We start from the raw sequence: 21,489 nt of genomic DNA, 5'->3' as shown, positions 1-21,489 counted from the left end.
GTAAACTCCATTTAACTATAAACAAAAAGCATTTTTGTGTGGTTTTAATAAATACTGAATTTTCCAGGAATGTACTGTCTAAAACCAAGAGATTATATTTTTCTTCTGAACATTATCTGGAGAAATTCAACAATTTGGAAAAAAGAAATAGCAAACCATAAATCTTTGAACTTCTGCAAGGTAATCTAAGTCCCAATTTTTAGAAAAAAGTCTAGATGTGTGAGTGAATGTGTTGATTTACTTTTTTTTTTTTTTTCTTAAATCTTTGGTGCTGAACATTGTTTGCACTAAAAACCAATGAGCAATACATTAAATTGTGACATGATATATAAATCTATTGTGTTCTGAAAAGAGCAACACGATTTCTAAATGTTTTGCTTTCTGCACAAGTTAAAGAACCATTACTATGGGCAATTGAGAGACCCCCAGGAATATTAAGCACATTAGCATTTAGAGACATCACTTAACCGGTATGAAGAATTCACAGCAACTAATTCAACAAGCATTAACGGTGTGTTGGGTGTATACCAGGCTGGCACTAACCCTGGAGAGAATTCCTGAAGTTTACCCCTCTCCCATCTCCCCAGTCTTTCTTCCTTGCCCTCTCTTTCCACACACACAAGTATGTGGCTGGGTATAGAGCAGTGGTAGGCAAACCATGGCTCTAGAGCCACATGTGGCTCTTTGGCCCCTTGAGTGTGGCTCTTTCACAAAATACCACGGCCTGGGCGAGTCTGTTTTTGAAGAATTGGCGTTAGAAGAAGTTTAAGTTTAAAAAATTTGGCTCTCAAAAGAAATTTCAATCGTTGTACTGCTGATATTTGGCTCTGTTGACTAATGAGTTTGCCGGCTACTGGTGTAGAGCACACTTGGATTACCACCTCTTTACAAATAATCATCAGGGGCTCAACTAAGGTTTATCAGATGGAATTTCCCTGTCTGCTTTTAAAATCTGAGCATTGCGATACAGAGAATGGTTCTCATGCTTTCGAGCCACTTAATCATCTGCTAGGGAGATGGTTACAAAGCGATTCCTGAGCCCCATCTGAGACTTTCTCAATTAGAATTTCTTGGAAGTTGGGCAAAAAAAAAAACAACCTTGCATTTTAACAAGATCTCCTAGCTGAAATGGACCCTGGACTGCCCGGTAAACAATAGAAAGATGATGAATTCTAGAATTGTCCCCTTCAAACCTATCTAATTTTATTAACCAATGTAACCCCAATACATTCAATAAAAAAGATATGGTTGAAGGGATATGTGATTTAGTGTTAGATAACTATGGGTTTAAATCTTTGGTTGGGCATTGAATGTTTGGGAGCGCTCCCTTCGTGGGCAGGGCGGGTGGCCTGGCCGCGGGAATAAAGCAGGTTTGGGAAAGCACCTTGCCACTCAGCATTTGCCTGCGACGTGACCCTGGAGCGTGCGTCCTCGCCCACGCTGGCCACGCGGTTTGGCCGCCGACTTAGAGACTTTGCACGGTCATGGGCCGTGTCCGCTGAGCTCCGAGCGCAGACGCTCCTGGCCCCTGCGTGACCCCGCTGCTCTGCGCGAAGACACAGTCGTGCGTGTTGGTTTTGCACATGTTTTCTGGGAGTGTTACTTGAATCTGTCTCCAGCTGCAGAACACGGAGAAGGTCAGTAGAGACGACGTCAGATGTGACTGTCTCGTAGTTGTAGGTGGAGTCCGGGGCAGGGCAACGGTAGGAACCCTAAAGCGATGTAGGGACCCCCGGTCCTCCCCTCACCTCCCTCCAGTCTCCCCAGCTCCCAGGGGCCGCTCGCCGCGTGTGTGCGGCTCCGCCCGAGTGCGGTGGGAGGCCCCGTGAACTCTGGGACACGCTCTGCACAGCGTGCTGTCCCTCACTGTCTGTTTGATATTCTATATTTATTTTACAAAAGCACTAAACTGTAATAAAGTGAACAGCTTGCTTTCTATAGGGGGAAAAAAATGATTGGGAGACTTTGAGCACTTTTCTTACCCTCTGTAACTCTTAGTCACCTCACCTATAAAATGAAGATAATACAACATCAGAGGTTCTAGGAGTTCAGAAATATCCTGTGTTATCTGCCACCACAGAATGGAGGACCCTCTCCTGCTTCCAGTATGAGACCTGCCCTATTGTATACTTATGGGGAAACAAAGTGCAGCAAGATGGTCACAATGGAATCTCCTCATTTTGGATGATTAAAGACAAGTGATAATGTTGGAAATAAACCAAAATATCAACTGATACCCTATCCCCCTAGATCATGTTTTACCCCAAATGATTTTTTCTCTTTGTAAAGAAACACACACACACACACACACACACACACACACACACACACACACACCATTGGAAGTGCCAAGCTGTATTTGATTAGTTCTGGGCAGAAGCACATTAGGGCATCTGAAAACCACAACTGGAGACATCTATTCTGATGGGCCTAATGCTCTGGGTATTTCCTTTCAACCGAACTTTGGGGAAAAGTACTTTGATATAGTGTACATATGGAAATATTTTACAACATTCTTAAAAAGTTAGATATTTTTATTCAGTATGTATAAAAAGCATACTTTTCACTTCAATGTGTGCAATATGGAGAATTCGATGTCTTCAGGGGTCTCTTGTCATTTCTAAGCTAGAATTGTTTTTTGTTTTGTTTTGTGAAGTCGACATAAGTGTGTATGAAAGGGCAGGATTGACAGCCGGGAGACAGTGGTCTTTTCTCTGCGCTTCTGGCAGCCAGCAGGAGCAGCTGCCGTTCAAACGCACCCCAAATACCTTACCTCTGGAAAGATCATTTCTGGAGGTGAGAAGGCTCTTTGATTTCTCTTTCCCTCTGAAAGGTGTCAGTGGGGGCTGCTGGTGGGATGGTTGGCCATTCACACAGGCTTTGGTTCTGAGGCCATTGCCACATTTCACATGTGCAACCAAATTGCAATCTGGGTTCTGGTTCAAATTCCTTTAAAAAGATTAAAGCCTGTTGTTTTCAATGCCGTTCCCAATCTTGGGGGGAAACATTCCATGGAAAATATTCTTCATCACAAGAATCTATTAATAGTGGCTACTTTTAAGGGAGAAGGGACGGGAAGGGAAATGATGATAAGGGGAAGTGGCATTTGATTTGTATATTTTTATCACTTATAACTGAACATGTCATCTTATTTTTTAAAAAGAACAGGAATAATCGGTATGATGGTGTTCTAGGTCACTTTCATTGACTCTGTAAATTTCTGTATTGAAAAATGAAATTTAATAAGTTTGCTTTAAAAAGCTTCTCTAGAGAGGAATTTAACTACATCACAGTATCTCTTAAATTATATTGCCAGTTTATTCTTTTGAATAAAGTATAAAACTTTTGTTACATTATCAAAAATAGTAATAAAATTTATTGCATTCACAAAAAAGCTTCACTAGAAAATTTTCCTTTTTTAAAGTTTTTTTTCTTTAAGATATTACATATGTGTAATACCTTATCCCACCATTGCCCCCTGAACCCCCCCTTTTTAAAAATGTATTTTATTGATTTTTAAATATATATATATTTTATTGATTTTTACGGAGAGAGATAGAGAGCTAGAAATGTCGATGAGAGAGAAACACCGACCAGCCGCCTCCCGCACACCCCCTACCGGGGATGTGCCTGCAACCAATGTACATGCCCCTGACCGGAATCGAACCCGGGACCTTTCAGTCTGCAGACCAACGCTCTATCACTGAGCCAAATTGGTTTCGGCTACCCCCGCTTTTTTAAGTTTTAATAACCAAAACGTGCCAGACAATTAATCTTCCTTCCTCCTTTCTTTCCTTTTTCCTTCTTTTTTCTTTCTTTCTCTTTCTTTCTTTCTTTCTTTCTTTCTTTCTTTCTTTCTTTCTTTTCTTTCATCTTCCTTCCTTCCTTCCTTCCTTCCTTCCTTCCTTCCTTCCTTCCTTCCTTCCTTCCTTCCTTCCTTCCTTCCTTCCTTCCTTCTTTCCTTTCTTTTATTCTCTTTCTTTCTTTTTGCTTTTATATGTCTATATAATTTGTAAGGCATCTAGATGTAAAATAAACTATTTTATTCATTGATATTTTATTATCTGAAAATGTTGCTTTCACAGATTTTTCTTTCATTAAGAGTAAATCATTCGCATTTTAAAGATAGGCTTGACTGCAGGAGAAGCAGGCTTTTGCATTTGTGTAATGTTTCATTGCAGTTATTTCATCACAGCATTGAGATGAGCTTCTTTGAAATTGGGCTTGCTAATATAATTTATAAATCTCAAGGTATCAAAAATACATTTTGGTCAAGTTAAAATTGTACAGGACTAATTCCTATGAAAGAGAACTCCTGCCCCACTGTGGCCACAGAAAGGAATTACATGTGGGTGGTTAGAAAAAAACAGTTGAATTGAATCAGCTTTTCAGAAAAGATAAAAAAATATGCAGGTTAGTTATTTTCCTTTAAAAATTTTAATGGAAAATACATGAGTCTGTTAAAAGAAAAAAACAAAACTAAAGAAAATACATAAGCCCAGCCGGTGTGGCTTAGTGGTTGAGCACCAATCTATGAACCAGGAGGTCACGGTTTGATTCCTGGTCAGGACACAGACCTGGGTTGCCCGCTTAATCCCCAGCAGGGGGTGTGCAAGAGGCAGCCAATCAATGACCCTCTCTCATCATTGATGTTTCTATTGCTCTCTCCCTCTCCCTTCCTCTCTGAAATTAATTTTATATATACATGAAAATACATGAATATATATATTGCCAAAGATTCCTTTCACACCCAGTTGGGAGGGAGACTAGTATTATTTTTAAAATTCCCATCAACTTCATCCCCTCTGTAATCTGGCTGCTCCTGACACCATGCTTTTGAAATTAATGAATTAATTTACCAAACATTATGAGCATTGACCACAATGCCATGTTCTTGGGCTGTGCCCAGTGGCTTCTGTTCTGTTTCACTCCACCTGACTTGCTGGAAACCACCCCTTTGGAGCCTTCTCAGCTGCTGCTCTCCCACAGCTCTTCTGCACCTTTGATCTTGCTGTAGCCACTTTGGAGTGTCCTCTTAATCATGTAGGCAATTTTCTAGGTGACAGCTCTCTTTGGTCTTGCTGTTTCATTTTTCATATGTTTATTGATTTTTAGAGAGAGGAAGGGAGAAAGACAGAGAGAGAGAAAAGAGAGAGAGAGAGAGAGAGAGAGAGAGAGAGAGAGAGAGAGAGAGAGAGAGAGAGAGAGAGAGAGAGAGAGAGAGAGAAACATGGATTGGTTGCTCCCTATGTGTCCCAACCGGGGAACCCACAACCTGAGTATGTGCTCTGACCTGGAATTGAACCCTACACCTTTTGATGCACCGGATGATGCTCCAACCAACTCAGCCACGCCGGCTCAGGCTTCCCTCTCACTCTTTTAATGTTAGTCTGTGAACCTCCAGCTACATTTGGTGAGTATGTGTGAACATTTTCCTGGGAAGCAAGCTCCTAGTTTTACTCAGCTCCACAGGAGATCCATGACCTCTTCAAACAAAACCTTTGCCTGCTCCCTCTTGTGTTCTGGCATGTTTATCCACCGACACGACTCCCACTATCACCCAGAGACTGCTAACTCTTCGGTCTCTAACTTGATGAGAATCATCATTAGGGCTGCCTCCTGGATGCCTCCTACTGGGGATGTGCCCTGACCTGGAATCAATCCTTGACCTCCTGGTTCATAGGGTGACCTTCAGCCACGGAGCTATAGCAGGCCAGGCTGTATTGCAAAGTTTTGTAAATATTTTCACTATTATGGTATTTAAGCAACTTCTCAATAATTGAGCCATTAATTAAACACTCGGATCCAATTCATGTCATCCTGTGAAAAACCAGGGGCTCAGTAACAAACCAGCAAACAAAACACGAGAACATTGGCTCGATAAAATTATCAACTTGTTCTGGATTTATATAATCAGTCACTTTTAACTCTTACTTAAAAAAAAAATTGACATGGGAGAAACCAAGATGGTGGCATAGGGTAGACACCCGAATGCAGCCTACCACAACAAATTTGAATTTAGAACTGAAAAACAGGGGAGGCATTGCCCTGAAGTGCTGGAAGGCTAGCTGAGAGGAGGCTCTGCCATCTGGGAAGGAGAGAGAAGGCACGCTGAACCTCAGGAACTGTGAAGGTACGGAGAACTGTGTGCGCGAAAAGGCGGTGGCTTACTCCCGGCATGCAGAGAGGGCGGGCCTGGCTGAGTTCACTACTGGCTTACTCCTGGAGCGCGGAGAGGGCGAACAGCTAACACGCAGCTGGCTTTCTTGTTCGAGAGGAAAACAGAATCACCCTATTGCTCTGATAGATGGCCCCAGAAAGGGAGAGGACAGACTGTCAGGCAGAGGGCAGAGATCTCTTGGAAGTATGTGAAGCCAGAGGCCATTACTGCGGGACTTGGGGAGGAGCTGAAGGGAAAACAAAGTTTGTCTGCACCAACCTGAGACTCTGCCCCATCTCTGGCTGAGCACAGAAGCTCTCCCAGAGGCTGGCTTTCTCTAAGGAGGGACTGGCCAGAATCCAAAGTTTGTCTGCACCTTTACCAAAGAGGTGCGCGCGCCTGCAACCAATCTACCGAAACTCTCCAGGAACAGGACTTTTCTAAGGCGAAACTGACAGGGAACCAAAGATTGTCTGCGCCACCCTGAGACCCTGCCCTATCCAAGCGGAGTACAGAAGCCCTCCTAGCTGAGACACTGCTGATCCTCACAGCCAATTGGCTTGGAGATCAACACTTCCCAGTGATACCAACAGTAAGCAAGGCTTAACAACAAGACTGCACACACAGCCCACAAAGGGCTATACCAAGACTGTCCACCACAGGTAACTGGGAAGGCTGTGCTACTGGGCTCTACCAGAACACCTAGCACACAAAGCTATTCCATCAAATCAGGAAACAACTAAAATGCAGACAAGAAGAAGGACACAAAGGAAGGAGAGGGAGGAAAAGAAAAGATTGGACATTGAGTTCAAAACTACAGTTATAAGGTTATTCAACAATATCCTAAAAAAGGCCGATAAAATAAATGACACCTATGAGGATATGAAAAGGGAGCAATTAGAAATGAAGAAAACATTGTCTGAAATAAAAAATATTATACAAAGTCCTAAAAACAGACTAGAAGATCACAAGAATCAAGACAAACATTTAGAACACAAAGAGCCAGAGGACACTCCTCTGCAGAAGGGAGAAGATAAGAGAATCCAGAAAGTTGAAGATAGTGTAAGAAACCTCTGGGACAATTTCAAGCGAACCAACATCAGAATTATGGGGATTCTAGAAGAAGAGAGAGAGCAAGATACCGAAAGAGTACTAGAAGAAATAGTGACAGAAAACTTCCCCCACCTGGGGAAAGAAATAGACTTACAAGTCCAGGAAGCCTGCAGAACCCCAAACAAAAGGAATCCAAGAAGGACCACACCAAGACACATCATAATTATAATTCCAAGAGCAAAAGACAAAGAGAGAATATTAAAAGCAGCAAGAGAAAAGCAGGTAGTGACCTATAAAGGAGCACCCATAAGATTGTCAGCTGATTTCTCAACAGAAACCATGCAGGCCAGACGGGAATGGCAAGAAATATTCAAGGTGATGAATAGCAAGAACCTACAGCCAAAAATAATCTACCCAGCAAAGCTATCACTCAGAATCAAAGGACAGATAAAGAGCTTCACAAATAAAAAAAAGCTAAAAGATTTCATCACCACCAAACCAGAATTATATGAATTGCTGAAGGGGGTTATTTAGGAAGAGGAAGAAGATAAAGATAAAAATTATGATCAACAAATACGTAGCTATCAACAAGTGAATCTAAAAACCAAGGGAATTAAAAAATCTGATGAACAATATTAACTGGTGAATATAATAGAATCAGAGGTATGGAAGGGGAGTGAACTGACGATTCTCGGGGGAAAAGGGGAATGGGGGTGTGGGAAGAGACTGAACAAAAACTGTGCACCTATGTATGAGGACAATGGGGGATGGGGAAAGGACAGAGGGTGGGGTGGGAACCTGGTGAAGGGGAGCAATTGAGGGGGGGGGGAAGAGGATCACATTTGTAATAATCTGAACAATAAAGATTTATTTTTTAAAAAATTGACATGTGTAGAATCTTAAGAGGGTCTATAAAAAAGAAAAGAAAACAAAAAACTTTTAGGCCATCTAGTCCATCCTCAAAGACTAAGTGTTCATCACATATTTTCATCTCTTGGATTTCGAACCCAGCACAGGCAAAATAGCTGCCACTAGCTGTGGTAGCAAGGGAATAGAGAAGTGGATGAATTAAAAGTAATTTTGGTAGTAAAGACAAAAATCCCAGCTGATATTTTGGGTGTGGAGAGCAACTAGGCTGATTTCAAGATTTTCTGTTTGAAAGATTTTAGCATTTACGAGATAGCAATGGCAAAGTAGGGGGGATGACATGGGTTATTTAAAATGGTATTTTGGTCGCGCCAAGGTATCAATCTTAGGCATCCCTGTAGAAATGTCCTCTTGATATGTGTGATAGATTTGGATTGGATGCTTTAAAATTTTTGAAACGATACTATTCTAGCAATTATTAATAACAATTATTATTATTACTATCACCACTAATATACTGGGAAGTAAAAGCTCAGCCACCTAGAGTCGTGGTTGGCAAACTGCGGCTTGTGAGCCACATGCGGCTCTTTGGCCCCTTGAGTGTGGCTCTTCCACAAAATACCACAGCCTGAGCGAGCCTGTTTTTGAAGAAGTGGCATTAAAATAAGGTGACCAGACATCCTACTTTTGGCAGGACAGTCCCGATTATTAACAATTTGTCCCGCATCCCCTGGCGTTTTAAAAAAGTCCTAATTTTTGGAAAGAATGCACGACAAGCTAGGGAAAGGCGGGAGAACAGGAAGGGAATAGATGGTTTTTGGGGCCATGTGGCTAGTTAGCCAGGATATGAGTTTTATATTATTTTTGTTAATTTTATGTTAAACCTTAGTAATAACAAATAATTGTTGAGAACTGATTATTGAGAATTGCTTATCAAAGTTCGCATTGTTGATCAGTTGTTAGAATTGTGGAATACGTGCTGTCCTTACCAGGAACTAATGCTGCGACTGAACGCGTTTTTCCTACGGTAAATAAAGTGTGCACATCAGAAAAATCACAATTAAGTATTGAGACTGTGAAAGCCATTTTATGTGTGAAATATAATTTAACAAATTCTTGTGAAAAATTTCATAACTTTTTAAACAGTGACAGAAATCTACTAAAAAAAAATTCACTCAAATGAGAAATATGCCAAAGAATAAAATAATACTATACCTAATTTTTTAATTTATTATATTTATAAATTGTACTTATGTTGAAATTTATTTATTTTTAAAAAAATATATTTTATTGATTTTGTACAGAGAGGAAGAGAGAGGGATAGAGTTAGACACATCAATGCGAGAGAGTCATCTATCAGCTGCCTCTTGCACACCTCCTACTGGGGATATGCCCGCAACCAAGGTACATGCCCTTGACCGGAATCGAACCCGGGACCTTTCAGTCCCTGAGCCAACGCTCTATCCATTGAGCCAAACCGGTTTCGGCCTTATGTTGAAATTTAAAAATATATATTACAATACTATTTTTGTGTTCTATTAAAATTTTTGTTGCTCCATATAGACCAAATTTTTAATCAAGAACCCCCCGCCCCCCTCGGTCAGTGGTGTCCCACTTTTACCAATGTTAAAATCTGATCACCTTACATTAGAAGTTTAAGTTTTAAAAACTTGGCTCTCAAAATAAAGTTCAATCGTTGTACTGCTATTTGGCTCTGTTGACTAAAGAGTTTGCCGACCACTGACTTAGAGCTTTCTCAAGCTCTTGAGGAAAAAAAAAAACCTCATAAAAATGGCAGAGCTTTCCAAGCATTTCCATTCATCCTCCAGCTCTGGGAACCTGGAACGCCCCGCCCAATCAGCTCCCGAATCCTGAGCGTCAACGAGTGGGCGGGTCTGATGGAGCGGGTTCCTCTGCTTCTCTGGCTGGGCCACGTCAGAAGCCGTGCAGGTCCTTGAAGGTACATAAGTTCCACGTTAACTCATTATTTCCAGTGAATTGAGAATATGACTCACATTTCTGTTTAAAAATATTGAATTAAACGTAAGTTTATATACCTTGATTTCTTGTTCTTCTCGAAGTTTCTTATTTTCTTCTGTGAACCTATAAACTGCGAGCATTTCGGACCTGCCGTGTCCTCCTCCGCGCACGCGCCGGGGGAAAGGAAGGACGGGTCCGCTTCCGGGTGGCGTGTCGGGGGCTGGAGACGGGAGCCGCTCTCACCGCCGCCACCAGCATGGAGAGTTTGTACCGAGTCCCCTTCTTAGTGCTGGAATGCCCCAACCTGAAGCTGAAGAAGCCGCCCTGGGTGCACATGCCCTCGGCCATGACGGTGTACGCTCTGGTGGTGGTGTCTTACTTCCTCATCACCGGAGGTAACGCGTGCCGGCCGGGGCCGGAGGCGCCGGGGCGTGGAGCCCCTCCCCGCCCCCGAGGCGGCTCATCCGCGGGCTCTCAGCTCCGAGCGGCTTCGCTTCGCTCTGGACCTTTTCGGAGGGTGGAGGGCAGTTCTGGGGTTCCAGGCATTAACAGCCCAAAGGTTTGCTTGCCCTCAGGTCCGGTCCTTTTAACTGGACGCACTGGTGTTCTCTCTCCCATTGATTTTCTTCCAGCCTCTCAGCCAAGAGCTCCATCCAAATCGGGTATATTTTTCCACGGCCTGGTTGTTGCTTCCCTTGACTGATGGCCCTAGATTGTTTGACCAAGTCTGGACTAGGAAAGTCTAGTCTGGCCCATTTTACTTCCATGGTTGGTCAAGAGAGAGAGAGGGGGGACTTTTATTCTTTGTCTTCGGTCCCTGGAACCTTGGAAGAGACTTGAGAATTCTCAAGTTTGTTAGCTCAGACCTGAGAGTTAAGCGTTGCTTTTTTTTTTTTTTTTTTTGTCCAGTTCAAAAAATGAGTGCAATTTTTTTCTTTCTTAAAGCCACGCGTTTGTAAATATTTGAGATTGGAGATAGATTTGTATTCCATAGAGCAGAAGTTGAGGATGTAAAGAATAAGGAAGGTAGTAATACTATTAAAAACTTGTGAATTGCTATACCGGGTTCTTTTCAAATACAGAAAGTTGCAAAAGGGGCGTTGCTTTGTGGAGTGGTGAGCTGGCAGTCCCGCTGCAGCCTCTCCGGAGCCACCACCCACCCTTCCAACCACCGTTCCGTGCTTTACTCGGCTTGTGCTGCTGTTAGATTTGGGGATTACAATCTCCCTTCCCCCAGAGTACTGACAGTTTACTTATCCTAGCATTGTATTAGCATTAACATTTCTCAGCACTTTAATAGGTATTGTGTATTGAAATGAAACAGTATGCATGTGAACTTTAAAAAAAAACAAAAAAAGATAATAGTGTCTTCCTGGGCTTTTATTTGCCACTCTTTTACCTGTAACCCTACCTTCCTTGGAGCCAGAGCCTGTGCTTGACTCCTCACAGTTTTCATTCTGGCTACCTTTTCCACATTGATTGTTGTAATGGGGAGATTCTCTGCCCCCCACCCCTGAGGGGAAAGGCCAGGAGATGTCTCATATAAGGAGTCGGTGTTGCCACTGGACAGGAGTCTCTTCAAACAACTGAGTGTACTTTTGTAAAGAAACTATTTATTGCAAAGAAACATTCAGCAAGTAATGTATCGAGTCCCAGTTAAATTCCAGGCACCAGGAACTGGGGACAACAGTGAATGTAAAACAAGGACCCTGCCCTCCTGAAGGTTATAATGTTACGGTTGAGATATGTTACAGATCATGTACATTTTTTTTTTTTACATTATTTTTTCCATGACAAAAATGTCACAAATGCATTGAAGGAAAAGATCAAGAGATTATGAAAAAATAATGGAAGTTGGAAATATTTACTTTGGAGTGTGGTTCCTGAGTAAATGGCATGTTAGTCAAAATCTGATGAATTGGAGGAAAGGGTATGTATGCTGAGCAGAGGGAAGACTATGGACAGATATCGGGCCAAGAGACCAATTAGATGGGTGTTGTAGTTGTCTTAGACCAGACTAGGTTGGTGGGCAGTGGAGATGGAGGAAAATATGAAAGATATTTTGGAAGTAGACTCAATAGATCTTGATGGAGTAATGGGATGTAGGGGGAGAATGAAGTGTGAAGGAATCTTATTCGTGTCTGGTTTTTGAGTATCTTGAGTAGATGAAAGTATCATTTTTTTGAAATGAACAAATGAAGTCTTTTTTTGTGGAGAATGATGAACTGGAGCTCACTTTGGGATACATACTAGTTGGGCATCACCAACTATAAATAGTTGGATGTGTGCATTTCAGGTATGAGTAGCACTGAGAAAAGAGGTCTGTGCTGAAGTTTGGCAATAAGAAATGTTTTCTGAACTCCTCCCAAGTCCCTGTTCTTAGAGAACTTACATCTAATTCCAACGCTGCTAACATCATTTGGTATGTGTTGGCACATTGAGAGTCATTAGCAGATGGAATTGGAAGTCCTGGCAAGGGATGAGTTCCATTCTGGAGAGAATGTGGAAAAAGAGGACAGTGGATCAAGCCCTAAGGAACTTCCAACACTTACTGGTTTTATAGAAGAGGAGGCTTAGATAGTGAGGTAGCAAAAAATTATGGACAAGAGGGTTAAAAAAGTCAATGTAACTTTTGTGACATTTTTCCTTCCAAGAAAATGGATTTAGAAAACGGGATCGAGTGCTGCTGGGAACCTCCTAAGATGAGAACTGAAAAGTGGCTTTTGAATTAAGCAACATGGAGGTCATAGCAACCTTTGCAAGAGTGATAGCAGTGGTGACAGGAGCTGGATTGGAGTGAACTGAAGCATGAAGGGTAGCCCTAGCTGATTTGGCTCAGTGGATAGAGGCATCGGCCTGCGGACTGAAAGATCCTGAGTTTGATTCCGGTCAAGGGCACATACATGACTGGGTTGTGGGACCGATCCCCAGTGGGGGCGTGCAGGAGGCACCGATCAATGGTTCTCTCTCATCATTGATGTTTCTCTCTCTCCTCCCTTCCTTTCTGAAATCAATAGAAGTATATTTTTTTAAAAAATGAAGAGTAAGTGAGGAAGGGAGACAGCAAAATTGCCCCCTCCCCCCTTTTTTTCTTTTTCAGAAGAAAGCCTGACTCCCTTTGAAAAAGGAAACACATAAATGAGGAGTTAGCTAGGATGGTCTAGAGTCAGGGGAAGGTTGATGTAGGGAAAGACAGGTTGAAAATTCAGGAGAGAAAAGAAATATCCAAAGGAACCAAGTCTGAGAAGGCAAGGATGGACTTCTGCTAATTAGAGAAGAGATTCTTCCTTGCTCTGAGCTAGAGGGAAAAAGGTGAGGATAGATGAGGGTACCTGTTTGTAGTTGGGGGAGGAGGGATTAGGGAATTCCGCTATGATGGTTTTGTTTGTGGGGAGGGAGACAGTCTGTGCTTAAGGAAAGCTGGGAGTGAGGATGCTGGAGAATGATGGAGAAAAACAGATGTTGACAATGAGAGATTCGGAAAACTTAAAATGTTGATAGGTATTAAAATTAATGATCATGAGTCTTTAATGCTAATGGTGTGATTAAAAATGTGTCCTTGTTTTATATTTAAGCAAGAAAATTTCTCTAGTAGCTCTCAATTTATAGAAACAAGTCCAAGTTTATGTGGAACATTTTCTTGAACTAAAATATCTGTAATGTTAAATCTCTTTTAATATGGAGTCATACTTGAGTATTAGAAACAGTTACTGAATGAATTTCTTTTATGAAATAACTCTTAAAGATAATATTGTTTTACAAGTCATTCTAAAGTATTGAGTTGAATTTCTGAATGGTTTTATCTGAAGTTTAGGAGATTAGCTGGGCCTCATTTGATTATAACATATATCAAGACAGTCCTATGTACATCTAAGTTAACCTTTAGAGACAGACGAGAACTAATCCCATTTTAAAAATGAGGAATTCTCTAATTTATACTATTGCCTTTCGTATAGGAATAATTTATGATGTTATTGTTGAACCTCCGAGTGTTGGCTCTATGACGGATGAACATGGGCATCAAAGACCAGTAGCTTTCTTGGCATACAGGTAAGAGATATCTTTTTTGAATGATTTGGTTGCTGGGCCATGCCTGCTTATTTAAAAATAATAGTGAAACCTATGAAATCCATTTGTTTTTGTATATTAACTGTTTTAAAATGCTAAATTTAGAAATGGCAGGAAGTGAGCAGGAGTAAGAGAAGTATAATACCTATTTATTTATTAGGAAATGACATACCAATGATATGATCACTTGTTTAAAGGAGGATATCAGTTTAAAATACATTTGTAGACTGTTCTGGGAATCAGCAAACCCGTTTATAAGTAAGGTAAGAAGCTTTATTGGAACTAGGTGTGCCTATTTGTTTGCATACCATCTGTGGCTCCTTTCAAACTACAGTGCTAAGTGTGGCACAAACCATATGTCCTGTACTGTACTATCTGGCCACTTAAATATATATTACTAAATAAGAAACACAGTTTTTGATACCTGGGAGTTCCTTTTCAGCAATGAAACACCATTCTAGTGTGGTTTGGTTCACTTGAGCAATGCTTATTGCATTGCTTTTTATAATCTTCTTGTTAATTATCTACTTAAACATAGCTATATATTTGTATTTATACCTTACAAATGGTATTCTTTGCATAGGATATTCTTGGAAAGATGATTGTGGTTCTCTGGGGAGGGGATCCAGATGACAGGCGATTTTGGTAGGGAAACGTTTCTCAGTGTCTTCATTTGTGCTATTTGAATTTTGAACCTGGTGCATGTATTGCGTTTTTAATTAAAGCAATTAGTTAGCAAAGAATATGTACCTTCCTTGCATATTCCACGAAGAAATCATCCCTTTAACAGAGAAATTTGCTTTTGGGGGTCCATGAACCCCAAAAAAGCAGATATAGATACCGTGTTTCCCCGAAAATAAGACATTCTCCGAAAATAAGACCTAGCGCAACTTTGGGAGAAAAAATTAATATAAGTCACTGTCTTATTTTCAGGGAAACAGGATAATATACAAAAATTTGCATATGATTATTGGGATTTATAGATTACTGGGAATACATGTGGGGTTCATGGAGTCTTAGTTCAGAACACCTGCTTTTAAATTTTTCCCTTTGAAACTAAAGGTATATTATTATAAAAGTTTTTAAGACACATTTCTAACCAGTTCAAAATTAATTTGAAATCAGTAGAAATTTAAATAGTATAACTTTTAAAAGCTAAAGTTCTGGGTAAAGGATTCATATACATATAATTGGCTTTTTAAGCTAATAATTAAAATGTGAGTACTGATCTTCCTAGACAGTTGTGTTAGTTTAGGTTCTAAAACTCTTTGGATGTATGTTCCATGAAACAGCATTTTGTTTTTTATTCATTGTTATAGCCCAAGAATCTAGAATAGTACTTGATATATAATAGGCTCTCAATAAGTGTTTGTTGAAATGCATATCCAGAAATGTAATAAAATCGTTGTAAGGGTAAGAATAAAAAATTAGCACAAAAATGTTTTAGCAGAAACGAGAATTTCAATTTAAGGGAAAAAATTTGTTTTTTGGGGAATATTCAAATTTTGCTGTGGTCTTTCTTTTTCAGAGTAAATGGACAATATATTATGGAAGGACTCGCATCCAGTTTCCTGTTTACAATGGGAGGTTTAGGTTTCATAATCCTAGACCGATCCAATGCTCCAAACATTCCAAAACTCAATAGATTTCTTCTTCTATTCATTGGATTCGTCTGTGTCCTATTGAGTTTTTTCATGGCTAGAGTATTCATGAGAATGAAACTCCCGTAAGTTATTAAGTACTTTGTGTAATCAGCAACCTAACATATTGCAAATTGGTAAAAGAATTACCTAGATCAGTGTTTTTCAACCTTTTTTGGGCAAAGGCACACTTGTTTCATGAAAAAAATCACGAGGCACACCACCATTAGAAAATGTTAAAAAATTTAACTCTGTGCCTATATTGACTATATATAAAGTAATTCTCTTGAATAGGAATCAAATAAACACAAAGAAAGTATTTTATAATTACTTTATTATGAAATATTAAGTAAACAAAATAGTGAAAAATTATAAAATTCTTGTCTTGTCTGCACCTACGGCACACCAGGCAACATGTGCCGTGGAACAGCGGTTGAAAAACGCTGACCTAGATCACATAAAAATATAGATTTAATTTAACCCATTTTAACAGATGAAAATTCTGAGAATAAAAAAAAAACCAATGTAACTTTCTCAAGGTTATAGCTATAGTTCATAGCAAAATTGAGACGAATAGGTCTTCCTGATTGCTATCTTCATGTATGTTCATGAGAAATTTTAGTTATTTTGCTGTAGCGTCACTGACCACTGTTTCTCTAAAGTGCTTTTGGGTTAGTTTATAACATATGGGATTTTAGTAATATGGTGATAGTAGGGAATATTTTCAAGACATTAATTGCTGTTGCTTTTCAGTATTAGTATGAGGAAAACTCATTAAGCCTTAGCTAGGAAAGGGGAGTTGCCTCTAAAAAGATGGGAAGAGGGTTTACTCATATACTATGGTAGTACATATCGATTTCATTCAGAAAACTTAGAATAAAGATAAATTTATTTTATGGCAACTTTGATAATTCCATTTGAGGTTACTGATTTGAGATGTGGACAAGTATAATCATATTTCCCTATATTTGATTTCACCTATGGTACTTTTCAAGTTTCAACTATACTGATTTCTTAGAACTTATATCCCCTTATTTACTTATTTTTCCTAAAGAATATTTTACTGATTTTTTTAGAGAGAGGAAGGGAGAGGGAGAGAAACATCGATGTAAGAGAAACATCGAGTACCTCCCATATGCACCCAACCTGCAACCTCGGTATGTTCCCTGACTAGGAATTGAACTTGTAACCTTTTGGTGCGTAGGATGATGTTCCAACAAACTTAGCCACCCGGCCAGGGCTCCCCTTATTTTTATTATAAGAGATAATAAAAGGATAGAAATGTGTTTGAATTTCACAAGTTTACTTATTCTCTGGCTTACCCTATGCATTAACTAGCACATCTGGGAGAGAATGGACAAACTTTGCCTGAGAAAGTTAGAGGTACTTATCCTGCATTGGTGTTCCCATTTTAGCCTTTTAGGATGGGAAAAGAGAATAGTGTTCTTTGACAGCCAAATATCGGTGTGGCCATAAAACTCCCTCAGACTCCTCTGCCAGTGGCTCCTGTTTCTATCCAAGGGAAGCAATTTGGCCATTGGCTAAATTGTATGAAGACTTACTAGTAGGTGCTTAAGCCTCTTGTTTTTGTTGCTCTTTTTTCTGTCCCTTTTGGAAAAGGTATATGGGAAGAGTATATGGAAGAGGCTAGAGTTTTCCATAGCAAAACAAGAAAAAAGGAGGCTCCCAGAGAGGATAAGGAACTATTAAAAATTAACAAAGAGGATAAGGAACTATTATCAGAAGCAGCCTTTGGAGACACAGCAGAACAAAAGCGGGCTGCTGCCCACAGCACCAGACTCCTTTTCATCCTACCTGTGCTTCCCATTCTTCCTGATGGTTTCAGGTCCTCTCCTTAGGATGAGCATGTTTTTCTTTTAGCCCAGGCCTTTGACTTTTAGAATAATAGAGCTATTGACTGCTTACTAAAATGCTTTTATAAGTATTATAAAGCTGTATAAAATAGACTAAATAGATACTACTTTATGATTGAAGACAAAAGGCCTGCTTTGCTCAGACTGATCAAAATTGCCATTTTAATAATTTGAACTAGCGTTATTAAGCCTGATGGAGAAAAGCTAAGGGGCCTCTGAGTAAATCTTAAGATCATGAGATCAGTTCAGAAAAGAAATTTTTCTAAAGGCAGAAAATGGGCCGGGACCAGTTTGGATCAGTGGATAGAGCGTCGGCTTGGGGACTGAAGGGTCCCGGGTTCGATTCCGGTCAAGGGCATGTACCTTGGTTGCGGGCATATCCCCAATAGGGGGTGTGCAGGAGGCAGCTGATTGATGACTCTCCCATCAATGTTTCTGACTCTCTATTTCTCTCCCTTCCTCTCTGTACAAAAATCAATAAAATATATTTTTTAAAGGCAGAAAATGGGGGAGGAGGGAACTTGAAGAATAACAATCTATAACAAAGTGGAATATGCTAATTAGACTGGACAGCTGAATGGCCTTCTGGACGTCCTTCTGGATGAAGCTGCGGCAGAGGTGGTTAGGGGTGATCAGGCAGGCAGAGACAGTTAGGGGCAATGAGGCAGGCAGGCAAGCAGTTAGGGGCGATCAGACAGAGTGGTTAGATCAGGCAGGCAGGCTAGTAGTTAGGCAGGTGAGGTAAGCAGGTGAGTGGTTAGGGATGATCAGGCAGGCGAGTGGTTATGAGCCACTGGTCCCAAATTTTGAGAGGGATTATGTCTGGCAGTCAGACATCCCCTGAAGGGTCCCGGATTGCAAAAGAGTGCAGGTCTGGCTGAGGAACCACCTCCTCCCCACCCCCTCGTCCCCGTGCATGAATTTCATGCACCTGGCCTCTAGTGTAATAATATTTTTACTTAAATTAACATCATTTAAGGACTAGGATGATGCATATATATATATATGTGATTCTTCCATATTACTGACATTTAATCCTGTATGTCTCTCCCTTTCCTGCCCTCCCTCCCTCTATAAAATCAGTAATAAAAAAAACCAAAAAAATATATACAAACATATCCTTGGGTTGGACTATGTATTTTTGGCAGCTTGAACAAGGATTTGTCCATTTTAAGTACTCTTTTTTTTTTTTTTTTTTTTTTTTTTTTTTTTTTTTTTTTTTTTTTTTTGAAAATACATTTTTATTTCAGAGAGGAAGGGAGAGGGAGAGAGAGATAGAAACATCAATGATGAGAGAGAATCATTGATCTGCTGCCTTCTGCACAATCCACACTGGGGATCAAGCCCATAACCTAGGCATGTGCCCTGACTGGGAATTGAACCCTGACCTGGTTCATAGGATCCACTGAGCCATGCCAGTTGGGCTAAGTACTCTTTTCCATCTGAATTTGGGTTGCAAATAATCCATGGATTTATAATACAATGCATAAGCATAGGCCACACACTAGTTACAAGGAAGAATGACACAACATAAAACTGTATCAAGAGATCAGTGTCCAAAAGTGTGTGCTCACCTGTCAGCATGTGCAGGTGACAGGCAGCTATCCCTAAAGAGTCCTCAGTATATCAGGACTGCCAGGTGTAGGCTAGCTGTTGAGTTACCTTTGCTAGTGCAGATATTAGTGCATACTTCCTTAATCTTGAACACTTCTTTCTTGTGAAGTTTAGGTCTTAAAGTACACTTACTGTGAAGTATCAGGCATCATAGTAGCAGTGTTGAGTCCTCAATATTATATATGTATATCCTAAAAGTTTTTATTTTTCATTTTAGTTTTTTTTCTTGGTGGGGGGTGTGGGTGAGTAGTATTGGGTTGTATTGGAGTTGTTGCAAAGGTGGTTGTATGTGTGTGATATAAGTTCTCTCTGTACTCTGAGTTTGGATTGGCCAGGCTGGTACAGCAGGAAAGGAAGTAAGAATGAGTTCTAGGGAGATCACATTGGCTGCACATAGATCTAGGCTCAAGAGAGTCCAGAAGCTGGAATAGAGGAAAACCACATTCTCAGTATCTTCTCTGTGCCAGGCATTGTAGTGGATCTCAGTCCTATGAAGGGTTTTGATTCCTTACCTTATAGATAAAGAAACTTAATTCTGAACTAATAATAGCTAACATCATCAAGAACTTAATTACGTGAGGAGTAGTTACTTTAGGAGTGTTATAGGGTCCAAAGGAGAGAAGTTTTGAAGGCACCATGAAGATAGGGTCTATTAAATCCTTTCCTAATGTGGCTAGCTTTATCTAGTCTCCCCCACCCCCATTTGCCCCCTCCTCAATCTTGCAGGTCCTTATAATAGGTTGTAAAGATTAATTACAAAGGGAAAAGTTCGGAACTTTAGAAAATAAAACTTAATGCTTAAATTTAAAAGGGATTCCAGGGCCTAAGTTGTACATTTAGTAAAAATATCTTCTGTTTGACCCACATGAAGTTCAACCTGCTTAACAGCTGCAGCTTAGACCCTTCCCTGCTGTGCAGACATTTCCTGTAGAGCAGAGGTGCAGGCCCACACTTCCGCACTGTTTCTCCAGGGTTCAGGGCTCACTTAACAGGTGTGAGCAGCTCCGGATCCTCCTGCCTTCTCCTTTGGTAATATTAGGGTTTTTAGAAAATCAAAACCAGCTTCTTTCCATGAAAAGGTTTATGATTTTTGTTACACTTGAGAAAGTCCAAAGAAAATTGATCCTGATTCTTTAATTTTTACATAACATTTTCTTTTATTTACTCTCCCCCCCTCATTTTGTGTTGTTTAGCATATTGGTTTGCAACTTTATCCTTTGAGGAAGAACAGTAATGGAACTGAGGCCTAGTAAAATATTAGGGTGCAGGGGCAGATAATGAACTAAAAACAATAAAAAGGAATCACACGATTATATATATATATATATATATATATATATATATATATATATATATATATATATATATATAAAAAAGCCTAAAATGCAAATTGTTCCCTCTGGAGTTCAGTCACTCGCTGTGATGTGCACTGACTACCAGGAGATGGTGTGGAACAAGGGGAGGCCCTGGCTGACAGCCAGAAGGGCCAATTCGGCCCTGATTGCTGGCCAGGCCTAGGGACCCTACCTGTGCCCAAATTTCATGCACCAGATTCTAGTATTTTCAGTTAATTCATTTGATTCATCATAAACATGCTTGGGGCATTTTGAAATGTTGCTCCCTTTTCACTTTTTTGTGTTTATACATTTTGTTTCTGTAGGGGCTATCTGATGGGTTAGTGTGCCTTTTGAGAAGAAATCTGTGGATTCTGGATTTGTTCCTGATAATGAAGTTTTAAAGGTGGTTCCAAAACTCTGCTATGAAATATGGAAAAGAATAAAAAAGCAGCAGAAAAGAAGCATCTAGTAGGAAACATGGAAACAGTAAAGCTCGGACTAGAATATCTTCTTGGTATCAAAGAGACAGGCTTATACAGTGTTTTTTCCTGCTGACCTACACTGACATACCAAGGTTAAGTGGCATTTTCTTCTCAGCTTTTAATTTAAAGAAAATATACTTCATTTCTACACCTATAATATTGAATAGAGAATTATTTTTTACAACCATCTTGACATTATTTTGGAGATGACATTTCTGACTTTCAGAAATGAATGTATATTCAGGAAGCGAGATCCCATAAGCTGGGAACTGGGACAGCTGACCAGTTTTACCTGTGGTGCTTTGCCTTTAAACAGTATGTGATAGCAGCACATTATTTCAGATGTGTATGTAGGACTGTTTCCTGAACAATAAGGTGTATGAAAGCAGAAATAAAGAATTTTTCTAATTAACG

At 40.1% G+C, this 21,489-nt stretch overlaps 1 protein-coding gene across 2 annotated transcripts; it reads left to right on the top strand.

Annotated features, from left to right (window-relative positions):
* Window positions 1-10,241: 10,241 nt before the first annotated feature.
* OSTC (oligosaccharyltransferase complex non-catalytic subunit) lies at window positions 10,242-21,487 on the top strand. 2 transcript variants are annotated; one of them, XM_036409415.2, is made up of 4 exons: window positions 10,246-10,455; window positions 14,017-14,110; window positions 15,657-15,854; window positions 20,917-21,487. In XM_036409415.2, the coding sequence occupies exons 1-4, from the start codon at window positions 10,317-10,319 to the stop codon at window positions 20,933-20,935; spliced, it is 450 nt and encodes a 149-aa protein (XP_036265308.1). In that variant the 5' UTR covers window positions 10,246-10,316; the 3' UTR covers window positions 20,936-21,487. The 2 variants fall into 2 exon arrangements, with proteins under 2 accessions (XP_036265316.1, XP_036265308.1); XM_036409423.2 differs by lacking the exon at window positions 15,657-15,854 and having other exon boundaries at window positions 10,242-10,455.
* The last annotated feature ends 2 nt before the right edge of the window (window positions 21,488-21,489 follow it).

This window comes from Pipistrellus kuhlii, unplaced genomic scaffold, assembly GCF_014108245.1.
Source record: "Pipistrellus kuhlii isolate mPipKuh1 unplaced genomic scaffold, mPipKuh1.p scaffold_m20_p_1, whole genome shotgun sequence".
In the NCBI taxonomy this organism is placed as follows: domain Eukaryota; kingdom Metazoa; phylum Chordata; class Mammalia; order Chiroptera; family Vespertilionidae; genus Pipistrellus; species Pipistrellus kuhlii.
Note: the sequence above shows the minus strand (reverse complement) of the source record. Positions and strands in the feature narration are given on the sequence as shown.

Excerpts from the sequence above, each read along its gene's own strand:
- OSTC (XM_036409415.2), top strand. The coding sequence starts at position 10,317 with ATGGAGAGTTTGTACCGAGTCCCCTTCTTAGTGCTGGAATGCCCCAAC. Across the intron at positions 10,456-14,016 it reads TTACTTCCTCATCACCGGAG|GAATAATTTATGATGTTATT; the intron begins GTAACGCGTGCC and ends CCTTTCGTATAG. Across the intron at positions 14,111-15,656 it reads GTAGCTTTCTTGGCATACAG|AGTAAATGGACAATATATTA; the intron begins GTAAGAGATATC and ends TTTCTTTTTCAG.